The following is a 23,844-nucleotide window of genomic DNA, read 5'->3' as shown; positions in this document are numbered from 1 at the left end:
ATATTGACCAGCTCCTGGTAAAAGTTTTGTAAGAGAAGTTAACGACTGCGGTCTTAATATTACCTGTCCCAACCTTCTCCGCTGCCGGAAATCAGATCAGCAGCCTCTTTAGCTCTCAACAGCTCAGGCTGTGAGAGTTAAAGTTCCAACATGACACTGTGTGTGTGCATTACCAGAAATCACAGGTGAAGGGGTCTTTGGGTCAAAGGGGTTAAGCCTGAACACATGCAAAGAACATGAGGAACTCGGGTCCAAAGGTGGGTGTTGAGAGAACCCCTACTCTTCATTGTTGCTGTCCTGACAAACACACACACAAACACCCAACAGGACGCATCATTTACTTTCTCAATAAGTTCTGATTACCATTATCAACCAGCTCAGGTCGGTGAAAAACAAGAAGTGGCCTCCGCCGCCTCCTCAAGTTAGAATGTGAGACAGGTCACAGACTAATTCACTCTGTGTTACACACATTCCTATGGTGTGTTAAATTACATAAAGCTTTTTGCCAGCAGCTCTGCACAACCACACAACAAACTAAGAGAGAGAAAAAAAACAATCTTGAATCTTTTATATTTAAACTATAGTTTGGATTAAAGCAGTGAGGAAATATGAGTGTGTGCAAATGTCATGGTATTACATTCCCAAAACGATCAGAAATCATCAGAACAGTGTGATATCAAATCTGCTCATTAGGTCATTTCAAACGGCTCTTGAGGTGTTTGTAAGTCTAACACACAATCAGCACTCATAGTAAAACGCTATTGCATGTGGTGAGTATTTCAATATTGTCCACAGTTGCCAAATGAAACCTTTAAACAGACTTCAGCTTACTGCAAATTATGACTTACTTCACTTGTCTTAATGGTCCTACGCTCCCTCTGGTGGATATCAACAAAAACACACTTAAAAATCAAATCTCATCTCTGATCAGAAAGTACCTATGAAAGTGTGAATAAGGTCAGATATTTATTTTTGATATAGTGAGCTATAAGCACTCCATTTTCACACCAAAAATTTTACACCACAAAGGGAATAAGAGAACTAATGAAATAGGTGAAAATCCTAATATTGCAGGTCCAGTACATGAAAGTCCAGTTACCAAGTGGCACCGTTATAATCCACAGTTTATGGATTTTTACTTTAACAAGTCATTGCAAAAGGAACTGGGGCTTTTTTTTTTAGGATGAAAAAAGTCAATCTTCTGTCAGTTGAAAATCAGGGGGGTCTGTATTTGTATTACTGGATCATCAGTGGACCTGTGGTTGACAGGGTGGTTAGCGACTGGCTACTCTGTCATCATGTCGGCACCCTCTCCGCCGGTGGCGTCCGATAGGCTGAGCTCCTCCAGCATCTCCGTCAGGGAAATACGCGGTGCTCCGTCATCGTCAGTGTCGCTCTCCACTGGGATCTTTGACACATCTGAAATTAAATTTAAAAAAGAAATAATAATCAAACTTTAGTTTCATTAACTATCTAATACCTCATCTATAATTAAAGGTGTGCCGAGAGTTCTATCGGCAACTTAGGCAGGAGTAAATTAGCCGTAGCCTGAAAATGGAAATATAAATAAATCAGCAGAAAGGCTGGAATCTCTTGGGATACCGAAGCAGAGGAAAGTCCGCAGAGTCCGACCGCTCACCTCTATAGATGTTGACATTCTTCCTCAGAGCCGGATCCTCCTCCAGGTCCTCTAGGAAGTCCTGGTATTGTCTAAAGACAGAAAGGCAACTTAAGACCAAACCCGAGTGGCACGGCATTACAGACAAAATAATACGCACAGGATACATGGCACAGTATGAAACTACACACCCAATAAACCAAAAACAATGTCAGGTCTTTAGTCACCACTACAGACGTCTTAAGTGTTTCCCCTTATTTTGTGTAATATAGACATTTGTGCAGAAAACAAATTGAGGAATTCTTTTTATTCCACCTCAGGAATTATTTTAACATTTATTTTCAATAAGACTTGGAGTTGGAATTTTTTCTAAAAATATTTAATGAAAACATTCTACATTTACATTTTTTTTTTTTTAAAGTTTTCTAATCAAATAATTCAATTAAAAGATCAAAACCAACTTTTTAATGTTGTCATTATTGTGTGTGTAGCCAAAGCCTGATGCAGCTTATTAATTGAAACGTGACTTAAAGCTCCAGTTGTACTGGTCGATAAACATGGCCATTTTACTACATCACTATCCCACCTCTCATCATCTGTGTCCATGCCCTCACGGTCTTTGGACATCTCCTGCAGTTTCCAGTTCCTGCGCTTCGCCCTCCTGCTGCGGTCGTAGCTCTTCTTGATCAGCACCTATCACAGTCACCAGAGCACAAATTAAACTACAACAACAGACTAATCTTATGTCATTCTGTGCAGGAATATAACATTTTATTAAGTCAGTACTTCAGGCTGCCACTAGAGGTCAATATTAATCAAGTCAACAACAGCCAGTACAGGCATCTGAAGACCAGGAATAAGAAACTGAGGGTGTGTCACAGAAGTGCAGTTGAGTCTTACCACGTCAGGGAGGTGGTGAGGGTTCATCTTATTCAGGTGCTCATCATTGATGTTGGAATTGGCAAAGTCAAACCTGTAGGGTGAGAAGTAAAATGTGCAATCTGTCTTTACCACCAAACCTGACCATCGGCTGAACATCTCGACAATCCTTCACACTCACCCCATCACCAGGTCTCCAATGTTGAGCAGGTGGCCCAGGAATGTACGGCAGTGATACTGTTGACTGGTGTCCATCTCTGATGTTTTCTGAACCCACAACTCAGCCAGGGTGTGCTGTAAGACGCACACACAAACGAGGGAATATAAATGTGGATTCAAGCCTTTTACGCTTTTGTTCTTTTCTCCCCAATTTGATCCGAGTTGCATCAATAAATGTAACAATCTCACAGAGGGGAGAGAAAGAGCTCCCTTGTCTCTGAAACAAACACTGTTGAATCCAGCAAATAGGTACAGGGATAATGTAATGTTTCACTATTGATTTTAAATTCTAAGAGGAGAGAAATAATGTTGTTCTGCGACCACACACACGCACGCACGCACGCACACACACGCTCACCTTATTGGACCTCAAGCCTGCTCCAGCTCCAAGTTTCTGGTCCCTGATGATGTCAATGTCCATAACGATAAACTCCTCCAGTTGCCGTGGGTTACAGAGACTGTTGAAGGGGTTACGCCAATATGTGTTCCCGTCCACCTCAGCAACTATTGTGTGAGACATGAGTTAGAGTAGAGTGTGAGCACAAATTATACAATACATTCTAATTTTTATTCGACAGTTCAGGAACTTGAGAAATTGAGAGATTCTTTTACCACAAGTCATATGGGTACTCAAAGTAATAAAAATCTGGTTTGCCAGGCAAAGCCATTTTTTATTCATTTTTATCAGACATGTTTCTTCCTATAATGCAAATAAAGTGAATACAAGCCGAAAAACAGCAAACGTATATTATTTTAATACACGGGTTAATTGCCTGCTGCAGTCCAAATGCTGAACAGCGCTCTGCCTCTGGGGCTGTTTCTGCTTTTCAGCCTGCATTGAAAACTTTCTGCAACAAAAATAGCCTGCTCTTTGAAGACTGATTAGAAACGTGTGTGTGTGCTGCTTCCACAATGTCAGAGTTCTGTCGAGGAGCATCACATAGTGAGTGATTACACCAGATAGAGAGGAAACACATCATTGCTAATTGTCACCACATTTACATTGATCATAAACCTCTCTGAATAAGCTGACTTGGCTGTGACAGCAGGCATAATGAAAACTAGGAATGTGGGGTCGTCCCCCACCCCCCCCGAGTGTTTGTCTCGGGCTTTTCTGTGACTTGGAGAAGAGGGAAGGCAATTTTCACAACTGTAATGAACATGTGGTCAACAGACTGAGGTCGGCTCAGTGAAGCTTTGAAGGGGTTTCACCCCAGCAGTGACTCTGTTACACTCACTGAGCACTTTATTAGGAATGCCATACGAACACTGGATAGAGCCTCATTTTGCACTAAACACAGCCTTGATTCTTTGTGGTATATATATACAGCATTTTGTGACACGGTGCAGTATGGTGCCGGAGGTAACCATTAGAATATGCTAAATTGCGGCCATAAAAGCGATACACATGGTCAGTAACAATACTCAGATGGGCTTGTGGCATCCACACCATGTTTGATCGGTATTTAGGGTAAATTATGCCAAGACTGTTGACACAAGGCAGGGTGGGTCCATGGATTCACGCTGCCGATGCCCATATTCTGACCCCATCATCTGCATGCTTCAGTATTAATCCAGATTCATCAGAACCGGCTCTGCCTTTTGGTGAGCTGGCTTTTCTGTCCACAGAGCTGTTACTCAGCGTATGTTGGTTTTTCACACCGTTCTCAGTGAAGTCTACAGACGGTTCTTTATGAAAATCCCAGGTGATCAGCAGTTTCAAAGTTTTTAAACCAGTCCCTCTGGCACCAACATTCATGCCACAGTCAAAGTCACTGAGGTCATATTTTTTCCTTCATAAATAAATATGCAAAACCTGTGGTAATTCCTTAAGTGTAAACACCACAAAGAAGCTGTGATGAATCATAGGGGCATAACAAAATTGGTTGATTTTGAGCTGAAAGAAGATTAATGGGCAAATATTCTGATAATCATTGAAAAGTATCACATATAAGCTGGTTCTAGATTTTGCAATTGTGAGGAGTTGGTGTATTTCTTTGCCACATTGACTATTAAAGCAATATCTTCAGTTTGGTTGGTTGGACAAAAGAGGATAATTGAAGGTATCACCATAGACATTTCACATCTTTTAGTGTGAAGCTCTGTTTACCTTGGGTTTTTGAAAAATGCTCTATAAATAAAGGTTATCATTTTAAGATAGAGTTTGGCTGCAGCTATATTCAATCATAACAGGTTACACTGTTGTCGAATTGGACTGTGGTGTCTGTTAAAAGTCAGTAGACACTAGCAATACTCACTCTGTAGGGTTTTTGGATCAATGAGGTGGATGGTGCTGGTAACACGGGTGCACACACATAGTTGACCCATGTTCCCCAGGCTCTGTGCAAGACGTGGTGAAAGACACACCACATTGTCCTGGCAACCAGACATCACAGGGTCAAAAAAAATGCACAAGCAAAAAATAAAATGCACCAAATTCCTGAAAGCTACTATTCAAAGTTGTGTTTTCATTCATTGAATAAACCCAGTATGGCCCCTGTTGTCCACGTATTGATGTTTAAAACACAGAGATGAAGCTACATGTCAAACGGGATTAAGCAGCTATTGAAAATGAAAAATACACATCAACTAAGAATCTCTTTCCCAACCTTAGTTTTAATGTTAAAGTACACTGTAATAAGTCTCTCTGACTATTCATTATATTCCATTATCACCTGTCACTGTCAAAAACAAATGTAACATGAAGGATTCTTGGCAGGTTTTCATCTGCATATCAGCAGAACATTTGACAGCCTTCTAACACAACATTAACTGACTGTGTAAAGAAATATGACAGGTCTAGCTTGTCTGAAGCACTGAGCAGAGTCCCCGCTTCAACAGTGGATCATTTCAAGGGGGGAGGGGGGGGGGGTTACCTTGCAGACAGGTACAATCTCCATAGAGTAGGTGCTCTTGTAGTTGAACGTGTTTGAGTGGATGTCATGAGAGATGAGGCGCTGGGATGTCTTTGACCTTAAAAATGAAAATAAATGTTAATTATTATCATCAACACATTTACCCTTAAATTTCCAGTCCATTGGATGAAAAAAATAACGCAATCTAGTCGTAATGAGTTTGAATACTGTGTTGTGTTCAACATCTATATACATGCAACTAAAAAGGCACTGGACTTCACACTGAGCGACATGAAGGTGAAGTCTTCCCAGACGCAGACTGAGGCATCGCTCACCTGCAGGGCACGGTACACTGGAGGAAGTCAACCATCTTCTGAGCGTGCTGCTTGGTGCTGTAGTAGAAATCAATCCCCTCTGAGGGAGAAGAGCAACACCATCAAACCCTCAACCAATACATTCTTCACAGGCGCCCTTCGCAGGTCATCACTGTTGCAGAACTCACACGCATGCAAAAAACATAGAAGGGAGCAGATGACGATGGAGGGGAGTATGGCAGCCACATGCTGTAACCTTCATGAGACTTTAAAGTCCTGCCGAGATGTGGAGCCGATTTAAATTACACTGTCGGGCCAAACTCTACTTCACAGTCCTGTCCAAGAGCAGAAAGAGTTGCTGCTGCGTTGTCATTCAATGCACAATGTGTGTGTGTGTGTGTGTGTGTGTGTGTGTGTGTGTGTGTGTGTGTGTGTGTGTGTGTGTGTGTGTGTGTGTGTTCTATATGGTGTGGCACCAAGCGTCTCTAAACGGGGTATGAAGCTAACTTGCACTGCAGTAATCTGGTATGGAATTCGTGCTCTGATTACGGCACATTGATTAGACGCACAGCGCATGTCCCATTGAGGCCCACGCGAGGACAGCTGTATGATGTGATTGGCGCCAGTGATATGCATGCATGGCTTGCTGTCTGCTACGGGAAGAGGTAATTAACACTGGACACATCATTATGGTTTGCTTAGATTTCCTCCACATTCGTTACGCTGGTGATGAATGAGACAAGTTTCCCACTTTTCAGAGTGAGTCAGTTAGAGGCCCTGAGGAAAAAACAACTTGCCAACGTACCAGCATGTATAAAACATGAAATACATTAAATCAAACGCCCTTCACCTACCATTGATTTCTTTGATGTTGAGGGCGTTCTGGTGGAGTTTATGCTTGAGGATCAGCTGCTCTAGATAGTAGAATGTCTTTTTATGGGCAGTCTGTTTTGAAAACAAAATGACAAGCATCACTATCACCATAAAGAGATTCAAACGGATACCTTCAGTTCCACGCCCCAACTATTCAAACATTAATTTGTGTAAAAACACGGGGGCTCAGGTTCACAAGAACATGCAATTTGCAAAATTATCACAGAGTAACAAGACTTGGAAAAGACAAAACATGTCAAGAGTATACTTAAAATGGAAAAATAACCAATAAGTAACCAATATAAAACATCTTAATGTGATTGAAATGTGGGCTCACATTTAGGGGATAAAGAATTTAAAAAAATTTACTCTGCCAGTATTTTCTGAAAAGCTGTCACAACTCATATTCTTTGCAGCCCCGTAGTTTAATTTATATGCATGTAGTGTTCTATGGCTCATTTTCAAGCCCCTTCTGAAGTCGTTCTGTCAGTTACCAAATGGATTTACTCAAGGTACTTGTTGCCAAAATAAAAGCAATATTAATATTTCAATTAATCAACAAATGTCATAAAAGTAAGTACACTGAGAAGCATGTATTAAGACATAAATTTGTCTTAATACCTTTTAAAAAAGGAGAATGAATCAAACATGAGATAAAAAGAGCACAGATGTCTGTGAGCTGAGCAGTTTCCCCACCAATATGATGTTTTACCCAAAACTTGCATACCCATCTCCATCTGACCAGCATATTTTCAAAATGTTATGCATTTGTGAAGATATGACTTAAAATGTCAAGTATCCTTCATAAAATTTCTGATCTTTTATCAAATTTTCATTCAAATCCTTCCACCATTTTTTAAGTAATCCTGCTAACAAAAAAACAAAGACAAATTGAACCAATTACATAACCTCCCTGGCAGGGGCAATTAAAAAAACATTACATTCTCACCTTTTGCCTCACTTGCACCACGGCCTTCCAGAAATCCTTGGCCTCCACGCGGTGGCAGTCGTCACACATCTGGTACTGGATGACAAACTCGATCACAAAAACCTGCTGCAGGATAGCACCATTCATCACCTGAAGAGGCAAATACAGAAACAAGTTACAACACGTGTTCTAACTTAATTGCAGGCAGGCTGCGGTAAGTCAGCCTGTCCCTTTGTCTTTTGGTTTGCATTTCGGAGCCATGAGAAGAATTCCAGATCACTGAGATCTGGACAGTATTTTAGACTTAAGTTCACAGAGATGAGATGACAACCACTGGCAACACTCACTTCTCTCAGACACACATAACCCATTCAAAAACAGACAAATCAGTTTTAAGCGTTTATCTTAAAGTCTGTTGTATATATGATTCTCAATGACACAAAACACCATGTATGGTAATCTGATGTTTGCGGCAGCGTCACACCTTGACACTACTACTGGTAGTACCACTGGTTTCCTACCTCTTTCTGTATGGTCAATTTCAGCTTGATCCTCTTGGAGTGTGGCTCTGTCCACAGGAAGCCAGCGTCAATAAGACGCACCTGTGAGAAGTAGCATGAGCCATGATTAAGTATTCAACAGTACTGTGGTGACCATAATGCACATCGTAATGACAAGTCAGAAACATAGGGTGGACGGACAGAATATCATGACATTGCAATCCATGACAATACCTGCAGAGAAGACTATAAAGATGGAGATTACACTGTTTGTGTTTAGTCTAAATAGTGCTGAAGATGTTGATTAACCGTCATGTGATTATCACCAAATCTTTTATTCATAGTGAAATAGAAAATCTTTGGGTTTTAGACTTCTGGCTGTATCAAACCAGACATCAGACAAAGTAACATGTTTCACAATAAACCTATGAATTATTTTTGCATTATCTAAGCACAAACATGTTGTAGTCTGAAATTTGAGAAGCATTACACTCACTTTGGACATGGAGCTCTTGACTTTTTTCAGGCACAGACTCAGCAGCTCCCTGGACTCCAGGGCACACGACATCCAGGTGGTTGGAGGCTGCAAGTACCTGCAAAAAAAGAGGAAGATGTCCATTGAAGTCTCAACTTGTACATTTTTCTGGAGGGAAACAATGATAGGATCTGTACATAATCACATTATTTAAAAAAACCCGCTTGAAACACACCTCTCACACTGCTTGCAGAATTGCACTGTGACTTGCTTGGGGATTCCCTCGGAGATGTCGACCTGAGTACGAAGGCAAGCAACACACATGTTGGCTGGGTTGGGGGGAATAGGGACGCCACAGGTACAGCACAGGCTGTAGAGGAGAGAAGCAATGTTAGTAAAATTATATGAAATAAATGATGCGCCAATTTTACACATTTGGGTCAATCTTTTTCTCTTTTTTTTTAAATGATGTGGTCTTTTATCTTCTAATGGTCATTTCCACATGGTGTGATGGTGCTACAAATGAAACAGAGCCATCATTGATCGTAGTATTTAATAACAATGATGAAGTTTGCTTCTGATTTGGCAGCTGAGGAGAACGTAAAGGGAACATTTAGGCACCTCACTGTGGTAAGAGGGTGTGATTAAAGACTGTGATTAAAACATTTAGTTGTTTGAAACCTTCTTCATTTTAATTTACAAACTTTCTTTTAAAGAGGCAATTTCACTGCTTTTTGCAAACCTATTCCACACTGGACCAGGTCCTGTACAAAAGCTACCTCACCCACCCTTGTCCAATCGAGACTAGTTTATCATTTGATAAAACACAGCAGCAACGAAAAGTTTCTTTTTTCACATCTCGACCATTTTGGAACAGATAACCAGATAACAAAAAAAAAATCGGAAACATAATATAGCAGTGTAGTAAAGCTCCTCTAAGACAGTCTAGTCCACATGTGACTTCACTACGACGACTAAATGTGTTTTTTCCTCCTTGACAAAAGTTGTAGTGTGTCGGGACTTTGGCACAGAGCTGCAGGTTGGACAACATACAGGCAGTTCATGCATTTCACTCACATGTTCCCCTGGCTGCTTGTGGCAGGAGCTTGCATGTACTCCATCTTTGCCAAGTCGACAGGTCAGTCAGTGTCTGTCAGTGAGTCTTTGTGACGCTCTGAGGACAGAAACATGTGCGTTAGGTGTCTCGACGAAACAAAATGACAGCAGCAATGCTGCTAACGACTAGCCAACGTTAGCTTGTAACGGTGCGATGCGTGAGAACTACTGACATGAAGTCAAACAGCAGAACATTTCAATATTCCTTCTCGTTGCTAACAGGTTTACACTCGGGAACAGAGAGACGCTTTTTACACATGCCTCGTTGACAAACAGAGGCTAGCTGATGCTTTACATTCCGCAAACGACAGTTAGCATTAGAGGCTAAACTGCTACTTCTGATTAGTAATTCTGCGAGAAACACGCACAAGTCCTCAACCAAAATCTATTCGATAAGTAATATAGATAAGAATATGGATAAAAGACGAATCTGTAAAGACTTACAGAAGTTATTTTTGATCACACCTCCACTTCACACTGCTGCGGAGGCGCTCCACGTTTTCCCCAGCTAGGACCCAGAGTGATGACGCCACTCAGGCCTCAGAGACATCGAGGCTGTCTTTTTGTGTGCCTGAATAAATTTCATTTAAAAACGTTCAAATTAAATAAGATATTGTTTTAGATCAAAACTCGGACAGTATGTGCAGGTAGCTACAATGAATACTATGCCTTTATTTGAATTACGCATATTATGAGATATGGTCTGCAGTAGGGTGTTATACTCTTCATCATCTATTAAGGTCAATATTAATAAGTATAAAAATCACGTAATTTGCATTCATTTACCCTTAAGCCATGGCAGGATTAATCTGCTTGGGGCAAAAATTAGCTTCTGGTCCGTATTAACCTGTCCATTCCACCCACTCTCTGTGCAATATACAGTATTTCTATGATGGACTATGACATGACCCCAGGTATGCTGTGTGGTAAATCATATGCACAATGTAAAGACAAACCCATCTGAAATAATTGGGGTTTCAAGATTAGATTGAAATTGCTTTTGGCAATGAAAAGTGCTCTCTAAATAAAATGTATTATTATTAATATTATATCTAAACAAAAGCATCAAAAACCACCGAGCTTTGGGGACCCCTGTCTGTCTGGGGTCAAAGCAGTGGTCCTCAACTTTGATAGTATTTTTCTGGTTTTGTCAATTGTATTTTAACATTCAAAATAACCAGTCTGTGGTCCTTGTGCGCACCTGTAGTGTGGCAGTTCTTTGGATGCCTTCAGGTACTGTGGGAAATATCAGATGTTGAAACAAACGCATGTTACTGTGGTAAAGACGCGCAGTGATTTATTTTGGGTCTACTTGCCTTAGAACCAGATTATAACCATATTTCTTTACATCAAGCTAGGACATTATTTTAACAGTTGAGTTTTCTTTGTATTTATTTTTGTTTTTAAATGCTATTTTAAAAAACCTGAATTGTTTGAAAATGTTTATACAGCATCTAACAAGGATGTCATTAAAAAAAAATCAATTGATTAATCATTTAGTCGTTTATGTTATCTAGCCTGCCGTCATTGATATAAATGGAGTGGACAATATGATCGAATCAGTTTGACACAATACAATTCAAGGGCACAACGTCAGCCTCAACAATGACCATCAAATGGCTTCCACTGACTCAGTACCTCGGAAAATGAGTTTCAACAAAAACTGAGAATTGAACCTTCTAAGAAGGAATATTTATTGCAGTTATTGTTAGATTTAGTAGGGTGTACCTAATAAACTGCCAACTTTATTTTGATGATAGTACATATGTATGTGGATTTGGATGTACTTGTAGCCTACTTGTACTTGCATTGGCCTTTGTACATTCACATTGCTGTACTCGTTTCCATAGACTTTGGGGGCCTAAGGCAAAAGGGACCTGGGGGCCCTACATCTATCTGGGGACCTCCAGGAAGTTTCAGACAGGGGTGTCATTGCAGTCTCTTGTACATAGCAGATCGTAGAATTGAAGGGGGTTCTCACTTGTGTGTCATTGCTATGAACACACGTTAACGGCCAATTCTTGGGGGTGGCCCTTTCAGATCGGGGGCCCCAGACAATTGCCTGCCATGCCCCTGGCTGTGCTAGCATAACGTGATTCTGAGGTTTAGCACAGTGAGTTGCTAGAGGTACTTTACGAGCTGCGCCTGAAGGCACCACCACCAGCACAGTGGAGTTGTGGACAGGAGCAGAGAGTCGCAGTCGGTGTGGCAGCTGGGAATGTGACGGGCTCCACACGGACCGCTATTTTCGGGACCCCGGGAACAGTAGCAGCGGCTGGGAGGAGGAGGACGAGGCTCTGCCCACCGCGCTGCTGGCGTCAGTCTGAAGTCGGAACGGGCGACCTGCGTTTTACCGCCGGGAGGTGTTTCGCCGTTCCCGGACCGCATCCGATGGTCAGCGGACAGCCGCCGGTGGCTCGCCGCGGGGCTGCGAGCTAGAGGGAACCAGCCGGAGCGCACCTCCCGCCCGGTGGGTCCGGTGAAGAGTGCAGCGGGGTGTCACTCGTCGAATCGGTGTCATCTCCGTGTTCACCCCCCGACGCGAAGCGCCCGGTTAAGCGTGCCAGTGTGTGTCACCTTCACCCAACAACTCACGACGATGCACTGAGACCTGCGGCGGGGGCGCGAGCGACACACAACCTGCCGCGGTTTCCTGCGCGTGGACAAGTAAATGCTCGAGGATATAATGACCCTGCTGTCCCTGCTAGGTCGGATCATGCGCTATTTTCTGCTCAGACCGGAGACCCTGTTCCTGCTGTGCATCAGCCTGGCGCTGTGGAGTTACTTCTTCCACACGGACGAAGTGAAGACCATCGTCAAGTCGAGCCGCGACGCGGTCAAGATGGTGAAGGGGAAAGTGGCGGAGATGATGCAGAACGAGCGCTTCGGCGGCATGGACGTGCTGGACGCGGAGTTCGCCAAGACCTGGGAGTTCAAGAGCAACAACGTGGCCGTGTACTCCATCCAAGGGCGGCGAGACCACATGGAGGACCGGTTCGAGGTGCTCGCCGACGTCGCCAACAGGAGTCACCCTTCTATATTTGGCATTTTCGACGGCCACGGGGGAGAGGTGAGTACCGTCCGTGTGGAGCAGAGTGTCCCACGGACAGTCTGAGTTACTCTCCCCGACTGAGTGTGTGGGAACCCAGGGGCCCCAGGGGAAGATGTGGGGGCCCCTGGTGTGTGTGGGCTGAGGGACTGGAGATTAGGTTTGTCAGTGTTTTTGTGGGCATTTCTTTTATGTCTGGTCTGGTCAAATCTTTATTTCCACGCGTGCCACAAAGGGGAATTTGGGCTGCAGGTGTGTTCTCCTTAGAAGATTGAACTGAGACATTGTCATCATGAAGCCAAAAACTAACATGGTCATTCTTTTTATTGGTAATTAGCTTTGTTAGATGTTGACAATGATGTCAAATGTCCACCGGGAGTGGTCAGAGTCCAGCTGCTAAACCTGTTCTTTGACCAAGTGACCAAGTTTTATCTTTTTGAAAAACAAATGTTTTGGGCAGCTGATGCCTACGCCTTGTATCTGATATTGGATGTATTACATGCTATGAAATTAGCATGAAATCCACTTGTGGAGGTGTGATGAAGCGGCTTGATATTTGCAGGGTCTGATCAACCTGCCGGGGGGCAAAAGTGAGCCTCTGAGATTGACTCCATTCCTCCCACGGTTAGAAGACTGTGTGCTGGGTGTTTTCTCTCTGCTGCAGTACTGACCCCGTTTGTTGTATCGTAATTTCACTAAAGACAAATTAATTTGGGAGTATAAAAAATGTATTACACAAAATGTCTGCAAACTTCATTTGTACTAAGACCCTCTTTAAAGCTAAACCCACTCTAATGCCACTATCTTGCTGATAAGGGATGATATTGATATATACCTCCAAAGGAGTTTTGAGTTAAATTGGCAGTAACCAGGTGAGGTAGAGGAAGCACCAGGACCCAGCTGGTGACCCACCCCTGGGCATTTGCCATTGAAGTTGTCAGGTAAGTGGAGAAAGGGCCTACAGCGACCTACAGTAGGAACCCATCATTTCTTCCTACAGCCCTGCACACTCTTCTCTCTCTCTCTCTCTCTCTCTCTCTCTCTCTCTCTCTCTCTCTCTCTCTCTCTCTCTCTCTCTCCACACACACACACAGAGTTTTCTTCCAAATGGCGAAAGAAGTTTTGCAGCTTAAAAAATCATGCCCAAAATATCCACCTCTGATGTTCATTGGCCAAACAACACTTTTAGGATGCAGACATCCTAGGCCCTCATGGTCTAAACCGATTATAGTCGTAAGGAAGAGGATGAACTCAAACTTGTGTGCTGCACTGGCATAGAAACTGCCGGATGACTTTGTAGCATGACTGAAGTGGGCCATTGATCAGCTGGTTACTGTCCACCCCCAGTCGATCCTAGAAAATCTCCCTTCAACCCGCTTCCTTGGCTCTAACTCAGGATGTCGTACGACATGAGTGCACGGACGTGACATTGCGTTCAGGGGCAGCAAGAGAACAGCTTTATCAAGCAACTCAATCCGAGACCCTCATAAAAAGTTGTCAGTTAAAGGGACAAAGTGCACTCGAGATGACGCCACCGTTAGACATGAACACGAAGAATACTGATGTATGGTGAAGTCCTGGCATGCCTGAACACTGGCATTGTTTCTTAGGACTTCAACCATGACTTCAGATCTCAGTACAGAACTGATTAGACAGAGCCACAAAGGGAAAACGCGTTCAAAACCGCAAGAGATGGGGCATCCCATTTTCTTCCCTCCCTTTTCATTTCTCTTCTTGGACATTGAATATTTCATACTTTTTTGTTCATGCAGGCATGGTTGCTGCTGACCTCCGAGCTGTTTGGACCCTCCCGGCAACTGTCAGCGTTCGACTGCTGTGGTCTGATTGAGGCTGAACGATAACACGCTAAAAATAGGCAGCCAAAGGCATAGAGGATAGCTGTTCTTTTAGGGGAAATTAAATTTTAGGCTGCGGTGCTGACTGCTGCAGCTTTTGACCAAAAGTGGTCATTGGATTGTTTTCCCCTGTGGCCTATTCTCCCCGTGGCTTTTTTTTTTGGTCCCTCGGTGGAGTTCCTTTTTAGACATCGGTGACCTAACCTGTGAGCTCCACCCCAGCTACCAGACTTAGAGACTCTGACAAAATAGAGATATGTGTTTATATATGTGACAGAAAAGTGAGTGGGAGTTCATCAAGGGATAGAGGAAGAAGAAGAAGAAGAAAAGAGGAGGTTCAGATTTGCCCATGTAGGCGAGAGGCTGTTTTATTACTGCATGTCCACGGGCCACAGTTTGTTCCGTCTTCATTCCCACGCCCTCTTTTGAAGTGTGAGAAAAACAGTTGCCAGACAGCAGCCTTCAGAAACCACTTCCTTTACTTAGTAAATTTAGATTTTTGTTTTATATATATATTTTCAGCCAGAGGGCATCAATGAAGCAGAGTGATGCGTTGTGGCCTGAGGCAACAAGCTGCCTCAGCTTGGTAGTTAGTATGGTGTCAGTCACTTCCATTCCTGACCACTCTCTCACACACACACACACACACACACACACACACACACACATACACAATCCAGACCACATACACAGTCTTGTAAGATTTGTGTCAACACCTGTCTTGTGTTTGAGATTTTGCAACAACAGGTCTTGGACGCTGTTCATAACTCTTGTAATGGACAGAAATGTAAAATACACTTCACTGGGGTTTGAGTGCCAGAAAAGAAGTATGTATTAGTGTGGATGTAACCCCTGACCTACAGTCCAAATCCCAAAGGCTTTAATTTTACTATCATATAAGACAGAGAAGAGCAGTACATTCTGACATTAGGCTTTTTTCACAGGAGACGTTTTGACATGGCTCACCAGGAAAAGCACTGGTAAATAATGAAATGAATTAGTGGGACTATTGACTAGAACAGAGCCCTTGTTAGTGTTAGTGTTATCAGGAAAACCTGGGTCATTGGTCACAATGTCTGCTGTGACAAAAGCCCTCCCAAGAGGCTGGAAATAGATAGCTTTGGCATTTTTGTTTTCAAGTATTTAATTGATTATCGCTACAGAGGGCAATTAACCTGCCGACCAACTGATTGAAATGTAATATTGCTTCATCATTTTCCCTTTTAACTTGAGAAACAATTTGCTCTCTCACCTGCCACTATTGTTAATGCAAGTATTAAGTGTTGTTAAAGAATAAAGGCTGTAAATGGAGCTTTTAAAACTTTTATTTACAGGTGTAGCTGCTGTATATTTTACTGACCAGCAAAGCAATCAGACCCCTGCAAATGACATAGGAGATAATGTATATTTAGCTCTATGTAATGTATTTAATCACTATCTAATGAGATGTAGATGAAAATTTAGACATTTAGGAAAAATGCTTGTTTGTTTTCTTCCTGTAAACTAGATGAGAAGATTGGTATGTCATGTGTATATGACTTATGGAGCTGGAGCCGGGAGGTGATTCGCATAGCCTGGCATTAAGACTGGAAAAAAGGGGGAAACAGCAAGCCTGGGTCTGTCCAAAAAAAACAATCTTCCCATAATCATTACTATACATGGTGTATGTCTTTGTTTAATCCTTACAAAGACCGAAATGTAGAAAAAAACAATTTGTGGTTCAAGAAAAAAAGATACACTATGTGGTGTAGCTGTGTATTTGAAAACAATATTTGCGTCTGCGTAAATTTTTGGCTCGGAATATTTACAGCACATAAGTCATTGTCAAACCACAAATTGTGATTTTTGAGTTCCAGTTTGTTTATGGATTAAACAAACAACACACAATGTTAATTTATGTTATTTGTTGGTGTATTTTTTTTTTTAACCCACATTTGACAGAGGCACGCTGACTCATCCCCCTGCTCCTAGTTCTTATGCTAAGATAACTTAATCACCATGCGCACAAGACTGGGATATTTATCTATATATCTATGTCTTCAAGAAAACAAAGAGTATTCCCCCAAATATCCGGCCACTGTTCCACCAACCCGCTTGAATCCGTTAACTAGCAGACAATTCATTAGCCCGTGGCAGATAACATCTGGAAATGTCTTTGTTTTTTCTCTTATTCTATCTCTCTGCACCACATACCCGCTCACACACACCTACGCAGAAATTCATTTTCAAAGTGTTTTGAAATTAGTGTTCTAATGTGAACATCGGAAGTCTCAGTCATATCACGTGTTGCCCCACTGAGGGATTTATCTGTTAAATGGAGATGGGTTTTTGGCTGACACAGGGGAATAGCCTGCATGAAAGTGATTACCCCGGGCTCTCCATCCACATAACGGCAACATGAGCTATTTGTTCCTTACTGACATGTAGAGAGTCGTCCCCCCCGCCTCACTGTCAGGTTGTGTCTTCAGGTGCTGCAAATTCACCTTAACTGTAGAGTACAGAGAGAAGTCATTCGCCATGAGCCTGTTTAACTAATCCTTGGTGTTTGTTTCTGAGTGGGTTGTGATAGATGTGGTCTCTAAGGGTGAAGGAGGTGATGGGAGAGAGCAGAGTAAAGGAGGAGAAAATGAAAATGCTATAACCACAGGGACAATGGCCATTGTTGGATGGATCCTCTCTTACTCAGCTCTTAACCTGTCCTTACTTCACCTTTGCTTCAAACTCAGGCTAAATGGCCATTTCATTTTCAACTCCACCATTCATTTCTTGAGTCGCAAAGTGGGCAGGACAGGCATGTTTGAAGCACTTGAACGGGTGAAGGTCGGCGTCTTTTCAAACCGAAAGACATTTTAAAAGTCAGAAAGGTTGCTGTTTCGATTTGCGCTATTTAAATGCGTTCATGTGCTTGTTTGTGTCTTACTCCACAAGCAGAAGGTGGGTTATGTAGTTAAGATACTAAGCAGTTTGAATTCGTCCTGAGCTCTCGCTCTCGGTGGAGAGATGAAAGAAGGAGCTGGCTGTGACTAATTGCACTGTTGGCATTACAGGATTAGAAGGAGAGCAAATGAAGAACGTGAGTGTGGTGTACGTGTGTGTGAGAGTATATGAATATGCATGTGTGTTGCAAGACTGCATACAGAGCTTCTCCTTCTTGGATGTTGAGGGTTCGCTCAATGCCAAAGGGCTTCCCAGACCAGTAAACTACCTCTCACGATTGCACATCACGTCTTTAGTCTCTGCCAACGCAAGTTTTTTAAGTAGAATTAACAGGCACTGATTTTTGTATAAATGTCATCAACTGAATAAATTATGATGGAGAATATTAAAACCTTTTTTATCAATAATTTATTAATAATTTGATATATCGACCGTGATTCACGTCACGGTAATGGTGATGGGCCCTAAGTGAACTGTCACCTGAATCAGCAGTTTCCCACCGCTCTATGGAGCATTAGACTTTTGGCTCACTGTTTTTATGGCTCACACCTTTACTGTTGTGGCTCATTTCTAGCCCTTCAGCAAAAAGGTTTTAAATAATCATGTACAGTACATTGACTAATCGGCACCAAACGGCAGTCAGCGACTAGATGGTGAACATAGTGGAGTTCAGCAGCTGAAGAGCAACATCTTTACCTCTGGAGATGCTATGTAGACCAAAACAGAGGTACATCAACATTATTAATGGATTTACATTTAGCAAGTGGCCAGAGACATGATTTCAGATGAAAGCAAATGTTACTTTGTAACTTTTGGGTTGTGTATGTAGTTTGGTCTGTGTTTACAGCTTGTTTCCACTGCCCCCATGTGACCGAAAAAAATAATCTGTTTTTGCAGGTACAAGGAAATCATGTACTGTAAGCGCAACTGATATGGTTAAGCTTGCCAGCTAATTCCCTTCTATAAACTGAAATGAAGTAACTATGGCTGGCAGATATGATCTGCGGTGGTACACTGAATTGGGAGACTGTTCAAGCATCAACAGGAGTGTCCTTCAGTAGGACTGAATTCCTGGCAGCTCCCGCAGTTTACTCTGCACTCTGACTGTGCAGGGCAAACTCCCCCACTTCTCTGACTGGTGGCGAAAGCTGACGCTCTACATTTCATCCCTGCCCTGATGTTAAGTGAAGCAGGAAGTTGAGGCAGGTCATGTTCTGCTGGAAAATACTTGTGCAGCAGAGAGGAGACCAGAGAGCTGGACGGTTCTGCAGAAAAGTCTCCTGACCTTTCGGTAATTTGTGTCCCGGTGGTGAGGTTTGTTTTCCTTGTAGCCAGAGGGTTTGTCAGCGGAGGGAATCGTGGAGACTCTGCAAATAAATGGACGAATGGGACTGTTCCTGTCAAGCAACCCAAATGTTAAGCCCTGCAGTAAACACCTGTAATCTCTTCTTTTCCACTGCCGTCCTTTTCCATGAAATAAATGCGAGACTCTCTCAGAAATCTCCAACTATTATGTTTTGTCTCGGCGTGTCTCGTGTTAAAACCTTCTATCTTAAAGAGATAAGAAGAACATTCACACAACATGTGTGTGTGTTCTTCAGCATCAGTGTACCATCCTTCCATGCTGACAGTGACTGCTCAATAATTTAAGACCCTCTCTGTCGAAGACAGTTGCTACCCCCAAACAAACACCCACCCTCAAGCAGATGGAAGTCACAAGGTCATTCTTCACATGCACACATTACATCACACAGACAATGCTCTTGCACGGGGAATTTTGTGGGAGCAGGTCCCTGTCTGGAAAGTTGTTTGTTAACTCTTCAAGCTTCATGGTGTTTAGCTTCTCTTTGTCCTCCTCCACTTCACCCTCTCCTCTCTCAGCGGGGCCAGTCTGAGCTGACATGGTGGTAAAGGGTGGGTTTGGTAATTGAGGTCTCTTTGTTTGGTTACCAAACACCCCCTCCTCTCGCTCTGTGTCCTCCTCTGGGGTTGGCAGTTTATGAATGGGCCACAAAAAGTCCATCTCCAAGGCCATGTCAAACTGCTGTCCCCCAGTTACTGCATCCCCTCCAACCCCGCTGCGTGCACACTGGCCTTGGCTGCTTGCCATCCTCAGTTGCTTGATGTGGTGCAACATGCTACCCCATGTGATGTGTTCCCTAGTTTGAATGCCAAGCACACTGATTGAGTTGGAAGTGTAGGTTTAAAATTCAATTCCAGACATTGCGAAGTTGCAAGTATGGCTCTGAATGAATAATGCTTGCCTACAGCAGTACTATATTTGTCATACATACCAATGCAATTCGATTGTTATGTCTCGTGTGTTTTCGAACCTTAGCCGATTATCAGTTTCTACATCTAATCACGTGGCTGGACTTGACTGGGCTGCTCGGTCTAATCTACACCTTGTTTTGAAAAGGGGCACGTTCTCCATGTCGACAACAGTTACATAAGATGCTGAAATAAGACAATGCTTGTGCCGTAACATCTCTACAATTAGAATTATGCTATGATTGCATGCTCCACAATTGTTTGTCTGTCTGTTAATGATTGACAAAAATAGACGAGTCAGTTGGCATTTGCCTGATCGCTGTCTTGGCAGTGGCGGCCCGCAGGAGAAGAATGTTGGCTGAGAGGAAGGTAGCAAGTCGCAGCTGGTCGGCGTTAACATTGGTATGATTGTGTGTGCAAAGTGACCGGGCCGTGATTTTTTTTTCTAACGCTCGCAGTTGTGGCTCTTCCTCTCTTCACACTGGCCAGATGGGCCTGTTGCAGGGCAGGTGCATCCTTGTAAATGAAAACAGGCCTCCTGGTTGTAGTCGTCCGCCACTGTCTCTTATCAGTTTATATGACCCAGAAGTTGAACATACCCTGAAAGATAATTCAGAATTATTATAATTATAAGGCCACTCTTAAGAAAAATTCAACATTCTGTGGCTTGTTTTTTAAATTGGATAACGCGTTTTCTATTCTAAGACACTTTGAGTGCTCGACTCTGCCCAGATCTGTGTGTATGTTAAAAGTTAGCATGCCGGAGCCGGTCTGCTGCACACATGTGCTGCACAGTCTTCATCGATCCATCCAGACAGGAGGAAGGCAGCTGATATGAATGTTTGATATTTGCACATGGTTTCTATTCTCTGGAAGAGCTGTGAGCCGAAAATCTTCAAATACATTCCATAGTGAACAACCCTGCGCCAGGTCGTCTTTAATTTACTCTGTAAAGGCTCACAGGATAAGCGAGACGATTGGACTCCACAGCATGTCATTAATTTGTGCTCAAACGTGTGTGTGTGTGTGTGTGTGTGTGTGTGTGTGTGTGTGTGTGTGTGTGTGTGTGTGTGTGTGTGTGTGTGTGTGTGTGTGTGTGTGTGTGTGTGTGTGTGTGTGTGTGTGTGTGTGTGTGTGTGTGTGTGTGTGTGTGTGTGTGTGTGTGTGTGTTCTGCATGCAGTCTCAGGCAGAGTATGTGTGATTGTATACCAGGGTCTTTTTGTCCATTTGAGATTTATGATCCTAAGAGTTTTTTTTCCCCCTCTCTGCTTTCCCCCCGTGGTTCCCTCTCTTTTTTTTCGGGGGACTTACAGAGAAGTGGTGCAGGGGCAATCACTGGTGAGGCTTTCTGTTGAACCATCTGCTACATAAGGTTTAGATAAAGTCTTTAGTCCTAAGAAGAAAACAGATGAGGCTGAAGGAGACTGAGAAGGAAAAAAAACGGTGACGGCATAGAAAGGTAAAGAAGCACACAGAGTTATTTGGAAACGGATTGACGATTAAGCCACATTTATCTGATTAACTGCAATAAATAAACGTAATCTTCCAATCAGACCCAAAGTTGATTCCAATCTGGATGTTTCTGACCTTTCAGTTTGTAATCCTGAAGCACGTCAACAAGCTGCTACTCAGCTGAGTGTAAACCCTTTAACCACTTAGCCATGGCCTAGTCAGAGACAGACTATCTCCAGGCTGTCAGAGCCTAAAGTCTGATGGCCTCTGGAGACATGACTTAACACACACATTTCCCTGTCAACAGTCATGCTTGGTGTTGGACATTCAGTGATATTAAACATGTTTGGATAGTTACCAGGTTAAAAATCATCATTTTAGTGTGTCTGAATGCATAACAGTATTTAATGCCAACACGTAATTAAAATGAGAAAATACAGTATTGATATTGCTGAATCACAATACACATTTTTAAACCTTCTTTTATTCTTAACCCAATACCAGAAAATGTAAACTATTTAGCCAATTTTGAAATAAAAACGACACATTTTAACAATTCTGAAGTTAATGACATATCATTGGTGATATGTCGGTCAAGCAGAATTGTATGTGATGATACAGCTGCAACTAATCAAATTTCATTACTGATTAATATGCCAGTTATTTCTAAACTCATGGATTCACTGTTTGGCCATAAAATGTCAAAAAACACAACAACAAAAATATTATGAAATATTTTTCTTGTGTTTACCACAGGTTATTACATTAAACAGGACAACAGATACATCCAGTGTTTGTTTGGTAAATGAGTCTCTGTTTAAGGAGCTTTGCTACATGTTTGCGAACTGTGGGTCACTGGCTGGCGATGGCGCAGGGTGGACGGGAAGTTTGCAGACAGATGAGAAGTGCAAGTAATTGATTAGTGTGACGCAGTGGAAGCTTTGGGTGATGTGATCTAACGCTAACAGCTCAAGACTCTTAGGGTCCCTGCTCTCTTCCTCAGAGGTTTTCTAAGCGGGGCTAAAAGGAGTAGAGACAGTGGGGCAGATTAGATTTACACTAATCCCACTGGGGAGTTTGGGACAATACATTATCTCCATGGATTCATTTTCTTTTTTCTTTCCATCATACCTTTCCCAAGTCACTGCATGTACAGTATTTACCTCCCCAATTAATTATTCTTTTCCTTCCTGTTTGATATTTTTAGATTTCCCTTCTCTGTGTGTGTGTGTGTGTGTGTGTGTGTGTGTGTGTGTGTGTGTGTGTGTGTGTGTGTGTGTGTGTGTGTGTGTGTGTGTGTGTGTGTGTGTGTGTGTGTGTGTGTGTGTGTGTGTGTGTGTGTGTGTGTGTGTGTGTGTGTGTGTTTTTACACATACAGTACCTGGATGTGTTTGTTTTTTATCCAGAGAAGTCTGCATGCCGCCTTCTTCCTGAGTTGATTTAATGAGCTTATCCAGCAGCAGAACTGGCAGCTTTACTTACAGCTGCTCGGCGAAAGAGAGAGATGCTTTTTTGAGGGTGAGAGGAGGGGGAAATTATGACATGGATGAGAAGTGCTCTCAGTTGGGGCAGGAGAGAGGAGGGCAGAGGGGGAGAGATGCTGAGAGGAGAGGGATAGAGAGAAGTGGAAGTGAATACAGTGGAAGAGAGTTACTTGTTACTTGTTTAAGAGGAGATGGGGATAAAAACATGGATGCTGAGAGGCAACACCGTGGTGATAGCCTGAAGAATCTCCAGGCCTGCAGCATTACTCCAAGTTAGTCAGTGAAGTTTGTGTTGATTCAGAGGCTTGAAGACGCTTTGTGAAGAGTTAGAGCTCTATTTTGACGATCTAAGCTTTTTCTTGAAGGTTACACAGTAGGAAAAAAAGGTCCCTGCACCAGGTGCATGGTTCAAAAGGGTTGTACTTAGTCTCGCAATTAATCATGGGTGCGTTTTGGGCATAACATGCAATAAACCATCTCCCATTTTCTCAAAAAAAAAACAAAACAGGTGCACTTGCACCAGTCAGTGGATTCCTACTATACTGGTGTATACTGGGGCCCCAGTGTCCAAATTGGCATATTAGTTTGGTGGATTTGGTTGCTAAAAAGAGAGTAGTCCGTAAGTAATGTAACGTTGTCGTGAACATTTTTGCGAATGAGCGCCGACCGTAGCAGAAGACACGTTCAACCTGGTCCGCAGACCGCCTGTTAAGGCACGCTGCCCCGCCCCCACTACTGGACAGAAGGCAGAGCACTGTTCACCTGTTCATTCAAACTTTATTGATATTGAACATCACACTATTTTTGACAGTCCACTTCTTTAGGCCCTTAAAAAAAAACATGCCAAGTGTGAAGCTGTTAACATGAACAAATCTGGAGATACTTGAGCCACAGACAGACAGACAGACAGACAGACAGACAGACAGACAGACAGAGATTGCCTGCTTTATCTGCATGAAGTGAAAGCACGTGAGCAGGCGCTCTGAGTGAGCGTACATGTGTTGTGTGGTAAACAAT

At 42.7% G+C, this 23,844-nt stretch overlaps 2 protein-coding genes across 2 annotated transcripts in view; one reads left to right on the top strand and one right to left on the bottom strand.

Moving 5' to 3' along the window:
- Positions 1-553: 553 nt before the first annotated feature.
- nmd3 (NMD3 ribosome export adaptor) lies at positions 554-10,344 on the bottom strand. Its single transcript, XM_035622700.2, has 16 exons — positions 10,222-10,344; positions 9,739-9,835; positions 8,897-9,031; positions 8,683-8,779; positions 8,208-8,288; positions 7,708-7,836; positions 6,740-6,830; positions 5,907-5,985; positions 5,593-5,689; positions 4,975-5,092; positions 3,075-3,220; positions 2,679-2,791; positions 2,519-2,591; positions 2,205-2,311; positions 1,640-1,710; positions 554-1,419 (listed from the first exon to the last, which is right to left on the bottom strand). Exons 2-16 carry the CDS (start codon positions 9,780-9,782, stop codon positions 1,286-1,288), a joined length of 1,515 nt encoding a protein of 504 aa, XP_035478593.1. The 5' UTR covers positions 9,783-9,835; positions 10,222-10,344; the 3' UTR covers positions 554-1,285.
- A 1,590-nt stretch (positions 10,345-11,934) lies between these two features.
- The window catches only part of ppm1lb (protein phosphatase, Mg2+/Mn2+ dependent, 1Lb), a 39,041-nt gene continuing 27,131 nt past the window's right edge, over positions 11,935-23,844 (top strand). The window contains exon 1 of the mRNA XM_035622701.2: positions 11,935-12,847. Coding sequence (XP_035478594.2) covers positions 12,449-12,847 — 399 coding nt within the window. The 5' untranslated portion in view covers positions 11,935-12,448. The remainder of the gene's footprint in view (positions 12,848-23,844) is intronic.

The sequence above is a fragment of the Scophthalmus maximus genome, chromosome 11 (assembly GCF_022379125.1).
Source record: "Scophthalmus maximus strain ysfricsl-2021 chromosome 11, ASM2237912v1, whole genome shotgun sequence".
NCBI lineage: Eukaryota > Metazoa > Chordata > Actinopteri > Pleuronectiformes > Scophthalmidae > Scophthalmus > Scophthalmus maximus.
The sequence above is the reverse complement of the archived record's forward strand: the minus strand, read 5'-3'. Positions and strand labels throughout refer to the sequence as shown.